The sequence below is a fragment of the Sinohyriopsis cumingii genome, chromosome 17, assembly GCF_028554795.1.
Source record: "Sinohyriopsis cumingii isolate HCF-2022 chromosome 17, ASM2855479v2, whole genome shotgun sequence".
In the NCBI taxonomy this organism is placed as follows: domain Eukaryota; kingdom Metazoa; phylum Mollusca; class Bivalvia; order Unionida; family Unionidae; genus Sinohyriopsis; species Sinohyriopsis cumingii.
Window position 1 is genome coordinate 69,012,097 of NC_142977.1, and position 10,104 is coordinate 69,022,200.

A 10,104-nucleotide genomic window follows, 5' to 3' on the forward strand; every position below is an offset into this window, starting at 1 on the left:
ATCTGATTTCCACATCACTGAGTAACCATAATTTTTCAGATCTGAGTCTATATTTTTTCTTTCCAGTATATAGCATTGGAAATCAATGCAGCAGCGTATTCACTGAAGATTTCATCACTAATTATAATTCATGTGCATTTGATTGGTGCATTAGCTAATCAGAATTCAGCATTTTCATCAGCTAATGAGTTGATTGTCTTATGCACTAAGTTGAGTCTAAAATCATTTGCAGTGATCATTCATCTTTTTTGGTGGATATTTTTATTACCCCATGGAAAGAACTTTCTTGCACCAAAGATGACGAAAATTTGGTCATTGTTGCAGTCTAGGTCTTTAAAACCCATCAGTCAGTAATCTCCAGAGTAAACTGTACACAGAGGACCATTAAATACATGGTGGGCTAATCTCCAGAGTAAACTGTACACAGAGGACCATTAAATAGATGGTGGGCTTACAGTGTGCTTACTATTGATGTTACTGTTGTGACAGTAATCATGGATTGAAAACAAATTGATTTTATATCACATGAAACAGATTAAAATTTGTCTAAAATTTCATGAAGTGAAATTGTTTATTTGTTGTTCACATGCAGTATTGACCATCTTTCCATGTAATACAAATTAAAAATATGAAGACTGTAACTTGTCTTGGGCCATTTGGCAGAAACAAAACATGTGTTTATTGAACTGGTTTAAAATTAGGGTAGGTAGGTAGGTTTTTTCTCCTTTTTTTTCTTCTTCTCTTTTTTTAACATTATATATTACAGTGATTACTATATATAATATATTAAGTACTCCATGCACTGGGCAAAACTGGCTCAGCTACATGCACAAATCATTTTGGGAAATTTTATAATCTTTCTTTTAAAACCCTGATTGTGAAAAAAAATGCTACAGTCAGCAATGAAAACTAGGGACATTCTGCCAACTGGAAACACATTTTTGGCCTTATCTAATGCTATCATGTATCCTTTATGTCACTTTTTTCCTGCATATAGTTCCATTCATAGATGAAATATTGGTGTTTTTTTCAGACTGACGCAGAGACCACTGATGTCTTTCACCTTTATCAATGCCGTGTTGTGGGAGCCTTCTTGTTCTATAACGCCATTTTGTCCGCTCGGTCGGTCACTTTCCTTAGGGACAGTGATAAGGATGCTGTCATCTTCTCACATTTATTTGTAAGTTTATGTATAGTATTTGATTGTGTAGAGCAAAAATATACACCATGTTTCTGTTTATCTGACCATTCCTACTATTTACCTGCCAACCAGAGATATTATTAACAACTAAGATCACAAGTTTTGTTTTAAAAGTGTCATACCATGTCCATGTCTGGTTTCACTCATTTTGTTGTAGTTCATTCTTTAGGTCCATTATTATTAAGGCACATTTCATTCATGGCAGTGTCTCTGAAACATCTGTTAGACATAGTCTAGATAACATGAGCCTAATATTTAGCACTGTGTAAAGTCCGCTTTATTTTCAGTCGGTACAATCAGACAGTTGACAAAGATTTCATTAAGTTTGTATAAAATGGAATATTAAGTGGAATACCACTAACTATTGTCAGAGAAATGAAATTACATCAAAATTAACGTCAGTAAACATGGGTTATCTGCCATCAATTATTATTCAGTTCTTGGGGAAATATTGATTTTTTACAAAATTTGAGCCAGACTGTTCAGGATCCATTTTTTTCATCATGAAACTAAAAATACCATATATGATGGTCATCCTGAAAATCCTGATATGGTTACATCTCCTAAACAAATGATTTTATCAGTATGGTGTTTTCACTCAATCACTGTTATAGCAACAAATAGCTAGTCCTCAAAATGTGAACTCAGTCATGTGACAAAATATTTTTTGCTGCCAAATTTGGTATGTTTGAGTTTGTTAAGAATTTCAGATATGGTTTCTTATATCCAGCAGTTAAAAAGGAAAAGTCTTTCCTTTGATTCTTGGAAATTATTTTCTTCCAGTCAATCATTGATTCGTTTGAGGGACTCTTGTTGCATTATTTGTCAAACCTTACAATATGGCGTGAACTGGTGATCTAAATAAATGAAGTTGGTGTGAAGGGAAATTTTGAAATTGGTGCAGTGCAGCAGTGTAGCTGAATGTAATGAATGGCATTAATGCAAAATGAAAAAAAATACACCTGTTTCTCAAATTGAGTTATATTTATCAACTGTATCATTAACACAGACCTGTTTACTATCATGCATTGCACATAGTTTGGATGAATTTTGACCCACAATTATGCGCTTATGCCGTAACATACCAAACTACACATTTAGAATAATCCAGGTCTGCTAAGCATAAAAAGCAAAGCCTAATTTCAACTATATTCTATTAATCTTAACTTCCAATCCTATTGGCTTCTCAGTTTATTTGAATCAGAGCTTCTGTCTTTTCTTCATCCAAGAATATTGCTATATTAAACATCCCTGCTATTATGGATAACAGTCCACTGAAAATACAAGTGAAGTTGGCTACTCTGACATTCAACATGGAATACAGTGATGTGTGGCCACGTTTAAAGGAATTGAAACTCCAGTCTTGTGTTCATTGCATGATATGCAATACCGATTTTTCATGCAAACACAGTGGTTGCAATCACTGGAAGTAAAATTTCTCCACAAGAGTTTGACTACACTACACATTTGGGTTTGTAAAACTACACTTATGGGATTTTGGGGGGTATGTTAACAGAGTATTGTAGGGCTGTAATTCCATTTCAGTTTTATTTGCGGGGTTGACGTGCTACCTCTTTAACTCGCAACAGAAAAACAGTTTAGGAAGTAAATATCTTTCAGTTGGTTATTTGCACACCATCCTTCCACTTTAAAAAAATTCATTGGTATTCTAATCCACTTTCATTCGTATAACACTATAAGGGCAGTAATCAAACTATTCGCCATGGTTCATATTACCTCAAAAAATCCTTGAATGTGAGGTGTTGACTTACAGACATTTTTTAATTTAAAAAGAACTCAGTTTTATTATCGAAAGTCCTTGATTTTCAGGACAAACTTTGAATTTTTCCCAGAACTCTTTGAATTCAGCTTGAAGAATATTAAAACAGAGTAAGATATATCATTTTAAATTCAGAATTTTCGTTCCCTTCATAGTTTTGTAAATTAATGAATAGATAATACATAAAACAGGTTGTGTGGATCAAATGATAGGTGACACGGGTATTTATCTGAGGGAGTAACATCTGTTGGGCATTAATTATTTGGAGACAGTTAAAAGTTTCCATTAAAAAAACATTTCTTTGAGAACATTTTAAATTCTTGAAGGGGCCCTGAGTGGTCTAAAGCACTTTCCAGATCACTGCCATCTCACCTCTGTCTGCATGGGTTTGAATCTCGGATTCAGCTAATGTGGGTATGTGAGAAAGCTTGCCAGTAGCTTCTTGTGGGTCAGTGGTTCTTTCCGAGGTTTTCCGTGGTTCTTCCTCCACCATTAATACTGGTTGCTATGTATAACCTATCATGTGCTGAAAAATGGCGTTAAACCCTACAACAACAACAACAACAAATTCTTGAAAAACTTAATGAAAAGTACGTAGAAAGATTGTTAGATTTTGAAATATTGTCAGTTTATTATTGTTGCTTTATTTTGTGGTCGTAAGACACTGAAATTAAATACTCAGTGAAAGTTATCTTTTGTGAAAAGAGACTAGGACCAATTCTTCAGTCAACAGATGACTTTACTGATGAAAATCTTCTTTTATGAATCAAACAAAATTGATTCCCACAGATATAAATGGACAGTAAATATACAGTGCAGTATAACAAATCGTGTAATATATTACATAAACATTTTTAATGGTATTCTTTGGTTGATCTTCACAATTTTTTAAACTTTATATATGTGCCGTATACACATTTGCAAATTTGTAGGTTTATCTTTCTTTGTGTTTGTACAGGGCTACCTGATGCTGATAACTATGTTTGCTGTGGGCCAGATCAAAAATTGGGAAACTATGTCCCTGAAGAATGCTGCCTTTATGAGTGTTGATGAAGTCTTCCTTGTCTTCAACTCCATTGTTGCAATGAGTGTGGATGTCCCAAAATACCTCACCAAGACTCTCGTCCCACGGGTCATGCAAGTCCCAAAAGACCTCCAGAGAATTGTCAAGAGAAAGGGATTTTGAATCTCACCTTGCCTGAATTTGTTGAAAACTTAAAATGATTTTCATTTCCTATATCTATGCTTTGATAATTTAATGACATCATACACATACATATAATGGTCTTGCCTTGTTCACAGTGAAATGCAAGACATACTTTAGCTTTGGTGATTTTGGTAATCAGTGGGATCAACTCATTGTTAAAATTTTATGCAAAGCCTATAACTCCATAAAAGGTTATATTGTTCCAAGTAGTGGGTTGGTCATGTGGTTCCAAGTTTTAAACCAGTTAAATGATGTCATTATCTTGACATAATCTTCTTGTTTCATTTTACATTTAACTCTTGCTTCTTAAACTGTTTTCATGACATGACGAAATAAATAGCAACAGAATTTTTAAATGATATAGAGAAACCCTGCAATAACATGAAGTGCCATTGAGCTATCCTGTAATATGCAACTAAGTCAGTTAATTGAAGCAATTACATGTACTCCATATGTATCCGCCTAGCTATACAAGAGATGGAATGGATGGGGGTGCACAATCATGGACTAAAGAGACACAGTTCCCAGCTTCATGTTTATTGTCAGAGATACCAGGCTGTTGGATCATGGATTCCTTGAAAAAATTACAGCTGTTAAGAACCAATGGGAGAAAGTGCAACGAAAGTGTTTCCTGTGATTAGTTGTTCCCAATTTGAATTATTTAATTATGTTAATCAGATCACCTATGTGATTGAGATCTGCTGTCACATTGCAGAAACTATTGAGGTGTTCCAGTTGAATTGTCTCCTAGAGAGGCAAGCAAATTAATCCTTTGGTCTAGCCCCTTCTGGAAGTAGATGTGGAGAGCCTCTCCCTCATAAGATAATTTAGGCAGCATATCTGTATTAAACAAGAAATAAATAAAACAGTTTATTGGCTATTATTGGGGTGGTGGTGGTGGCAGAAAACAGTTCATTTGTACAGACATATCCATTGGTGCTTTAAGAGTACATGTTTAGAGTTTGTGTTCACCACCCAATCTCAATAATAGTAATTCCATTAAAGACAAACAAAAAGACCTAATGGCTTTATGTTGATGGTTCATTGATAATTGGAATAACCATTATCAGCTTTCTAAGGGGCCGAAGTAATTTAAAAATAAGATATAAACAGGGAATCTGTTTTTTCTTCAAGAATACAATACATCTTGCCAAGTTATTAAATCAAACTCTTGTTTATTTTGGCAATAATGCTCTGTTATGCTTGAAAAAATTAATGAAATTATTTCACCATGATTTTCAATATCCAAATTTATGTTATAACAAAGCATTTTATAGTAGGATTTCACTGTAGTTTTAAATGTTTTATAATCATTATTTTCATCAAAATGTTCTCAGAATTCTCTTCCAATTTAATAATTAAGAAGCAAGAGCTGTAAAAAAATATTTGTATTTTCAATCCTATGTTAGTTGGGAAAAGATACATAGCATTCATTATTTTGTTGGCATTGTTGTTCTCCTTTTTGTTGACGTTGTTGTTGTCCTTGTTAATGATATGTTAAAGTTTTGGTTTAAGGTCTTTTATGCCTGGATTTTTTAAACTCCCTTTATAGAATCTCATCACATGACTCATGAATGATAATTAAGTTTAGAGAGATTGAAATCCGTCCATGCTTATGGCACAGTTTTCTTTCACCAGTATTTGTATTACTAATAACAGTCAGAAAATATGTATCCTCTAACCTTTCAAGTCAGTTTTATCTCCATGTAGGCAGCTCGGGTATAGGTAAATTGGATCTGATAGTAGTTATTTCCCTTGGATATTGTTTCATTATTTGAAACAGTCATTAAAAAAATCATTTTTAAAGTAAATCATACAGCTTTTCAAATTTTTAAAATGTAGTTTTGAATTTTCTAGTGACTTATAAAGATACAAAAATGTAGAAAAATATATAGCTTATTTACACAGTTTACAATAGTAGAAAGTTTTGTTCTTCCATCCAGTTGTTTATAAATTAGTTCAACCCACCAGGTCATCATTATTTTCAATTCTTTGATGTTTGCCATCTCATTCTTTACTAATATGATCATTTACATGCAGATATATTACTACCTATTCATAAAAAACAAAATACTGAAATTTTCACCAAATATCCTTCCAAGCATAATATAGATAAAATGTGCAATACAATTTTTAAAAAGCTGCTATCATTTTATTTTAAGGAGTCTTTTTTCAAATTACCAAATTAACTATCCTGATATTGCTGTTTGTTGTAGAGTAGCTTAGTCAGTTATGAAATAAAGCAATTCTGATATTTTACCATAGACCAAGATAATCCTTTACACTTTTGCGGTTTTGGGATATTGCATTTGAATTAACGGGTGGAGAGGGGTGAAAGTTATTCCTTTTTATATGCTCCACTACTGATAGAAAAACACAGAGACAACAATTGGAATTGTATTACATGCCTTTTTCTGGATCCTGGTTTTTCCTTCTTCTGTAGAAAAATAATTCATGAGTATTTATACCCTTGATACATATTTACATTGAATAGCTAAGTTAACACTATAATTTTCCAAATGGCAACCTAGTTTGACCCAAGATAGAATTATTTGTTTGATTATTTTGTTTACCAGAAATGTGCTCAGGTATTTTCTATTTTAGACATTGCTTTACTTCTATGTATTTATCTTCATACCTATCAAAGATATGAGATAAACTTGTGACAAGACAAGACGGGTAAAATGCCATGCATAATATTCAATAACAAAAACAACACAGTAAAGGGACCAGGTCACACACACACAAAAGACATATAGGGACACCCTAAGGGATGACTTGGGCTAGATTCTTTTTGGTACAGCTCTTTGGTTTGAGTTAGCAGAAAAGTGTTAAATGGGTCTATCCTTATTACTGGCTATGGGGTCAAAGTTTTTGAAAATATACTCAGCTGCCATTGTGTTCAGTAAGCCACAGTGATGATTTTGTGACTTGAACATGCCAGTAATTTGAAAAATGATACTGAGTCAGACAGTGGATATTACACCTGGTCATTAGTAGTTATTAGCTCATATTAGCATCTTAAGCAGTTCTAAAGAGGATCCTGTTGATGCGAAATCCTAGTCACAGGACCTTGTATTGAATTAATAAGACGACTCTTGTCCACAGTGATGAAACATAAAATTTGAATATTAAAGGGATTTGCAGTGGCTAAGTGGATGGGGCTTTGGACTCCTGATAAGGAGGTTCATTTCACAAGATTGGGAGAGCCTGCATCAGCTATAGTAGTATTTTCTTGGGCAAGACACTATGCTTGCCTCTGCAAAATGTAATCTTTCAAGTTTTGTTTTTGCTGTAAAAGAAGAAAAAATCCTTAAGTATTACATTTTCAAAAGGCTACTTTAAATTAAAAAAAAACACTTTCAGAAATTTCCAACATCATTGTACAAGTTCATTTTCGTAATCAACATCAGAGATTTACTGCCAATCCCACGATTCTTAATGCATATATTGCAGAGGGGTACTTTCTGCTATAGTAAAAATGGCTCAGGATCATGTACCAAATCATGAATGTTGAAGAAGATTGGGATAAAATAATATCCAGATCCAGTAGCAGATCATGATAAACGTTCATTAACACATTAACCCCTAGCGACGACTTTACAGGGCAGGAGGTAGTAGCCTACTGCCGAGCTCTGTAGTGTCATGGTCATGCATGATACACTAAAGTGGGTGGCATTATAGAAAGGTAGACAGATGTAGCTCTACAATGATACCAAATAATCTGGAATATCTTGTTGCACTACAAAATACAGATAGAAAAACCTCATTTTTTGGACCCGACTTTTTTTTACCCAAAATTTGCCCGTGGTCGGAATCTGATTTTGTGTCCGGATTTTAGACTTTTTGGTCACAGATCTAAGGCAAACCAGTATGAACTGCAAACAGACAGATGAGCCTTTGCAAAAAGTAGGATAAGATGGGCATTTGGAATAAAGAGTGGTCTCCATACAAAAATAATGGCTCTGTTTAGGAAAAAAAAAAAAGTCCCAACTTTTACCCTTCTGCTCATGCATGAGTCAAATAGCCAACGAAAATCGATGTTTCTAACACCACTAGGCAGTATGTTATTGAAAGATGACCGGGGATGTGGTGTTTTCTAGTCTGTTCAGAAATATCTTTCAAAATGTGTTTCCTACTCGATTCTTAGGCAAAAATGACAAAAAGCTCCAGGGGTTAATGTGTTAATAAACAATTTTTTTTATTTTATCATATCTAATAAACAAACATACAGAAATACTTTTATACCACAGCAGTAGCAGCAGCTATGACAAAAACTATTATTATTATTATTATTTATTATTCTTCTTCTTATTATTATTAGCTATGTGTTGCTTTTGTATTGTGAACAAAATTAAGTCTCCCTAATGGTTTTGCCATTCTGTCTGCTCTGCCCAGAGGGTGAAGTGACTTTCCCCCTGTTGTGGGAGCCTAGAATAGCCTCTGCTTGACATTACATTGATAAAATGAAAAATGTATCACACAATGATAAAACAAAAATATGTCAAGCAAATATCAAGATATTTAATGATAATTGAATAAATAAAGCCATTAATATTTCACTTGAAAGAAGCCTAGACTTGATGGCAAGGAGTGGCTAAAACATAGATGATAAAAGTTGGATCTTCCTTCTCATTTCAGATGAATCAAATGTAAATTACTTGCATATAACGTTCAGCTTAGCTGATTATCTGCAACTTGATACTTCCCTCTTCTCTTGATTTATTGTTGATATAGCTATCACTTTGGCATACTTGCCCATGTCAGTCTGTCTGTATGACAGTCCACAACCGAGATTAAATTCAATGCAGATTGTTTTTACTTAAGCAGATTATAAGGCAGGCTTGACATGAAGGGGATCTCATGTTGATTTGCTTATGTTTCACAAATTATTGTGCATAGAATTGAGGTCATTCAAGAGAATACAGTCCATGACATGCCATAATTGTAAACGTACTGTTTTCCGCATTTATTACATTTGGAGATCTCTTTTAAATACAATTGTTGGCAATTTAATTCCACTGCTCATCTGTCATGGTCTAGCTAGCATTTGTCATTGAATTCAACACCTTTGCTCATATTCACATATTGATATTTGGGAACCCAAGAATATATACTGGCTTGCAGCAAATGAACACATGAATTTACAGTAATCCTAGCTTGCAATCTGGCCATATTGCCACATGTGGTTTTCATCTTTCATACCAGTAATAACATGGAAAAATGTATTTATCTACAATGCTGATATTAAAATCATAAACATTTACAGTTGCCACCCTCTTATGCAGCCACTTCCTTGGGTTGGTGGGTGGGAGTTTAATATTCTTAAATTTTTATCAGGCATATCATGGATGACCACTTTCGACAGAGACAGTGCAGTATGCAGGAGAGGGGCAAAAAGATCATTGCACATGTATATTTTAACCACCTTACTATAGTCTATGGTTACTGTTAACTTTTACACTGTCTGCCAAAATTGACCTCTGTTGTAATTTTGCATAAAGTAATTTCATATTTTCAGGCTGTTTTTGCATATATTTAATGTTGTAATCAGTGTTGTCTGATTTTATTTTATCTTTAACTTTTATTTAATATAATTTTAGTTTTACAATATTTGGAAAGTGAACTTGATTCAACCAGTTTTAATGTTTGTGAATTTGAACTTGTTGTAATCCTGATGTATGCAATAAAGATTTAAAACAACATAATGATAATAATATTTCTTTTTACCTCATATGAACTATTAATTTTTCTGCATGAACAGTGTCAAAGTGCTGTGGTTAAAGTCACACATGACTACTTTTTGGTTCAACTTCAGGTGAAATATTGCTATTATTTTGTATAATGAGATACTGAAATGTATCAGGGGAACAAAAATTGACAATGATGATACAACTTTTAGCACCACAATGAAAA

The 10,104-nt window shown here is 33.5% G+C and overlaps 1 protein-coding gene across 1 annotated transcript in view; it reads left to right on the plus strand.

Annotated features, from left to right (window-relative positions):
* LOC149779179 (uncharacterized) overlaps positions 1–9,886 on the plus strand; it is a 29,173-nt gene extending 19,287 nt beyond the window's left edge. The window contains exons 5-6 of the mRNA XM_089939747.1: positions 1,034–1,180; positions 3,940–9,886. Coding sequence (XP_089795873.1) covers positions 1,034–1,180; positions 3,940–4,167 — 375 coding nt within the window. The 3' untranslated portion in view covers positions 4,168–9,886. The remainder of the gene's footprint in view (positions 1–1,033; positions 1,181–3,939) is intronic.
* Positions 9,887–10,104: the final 218 nt, after the last annotated feature.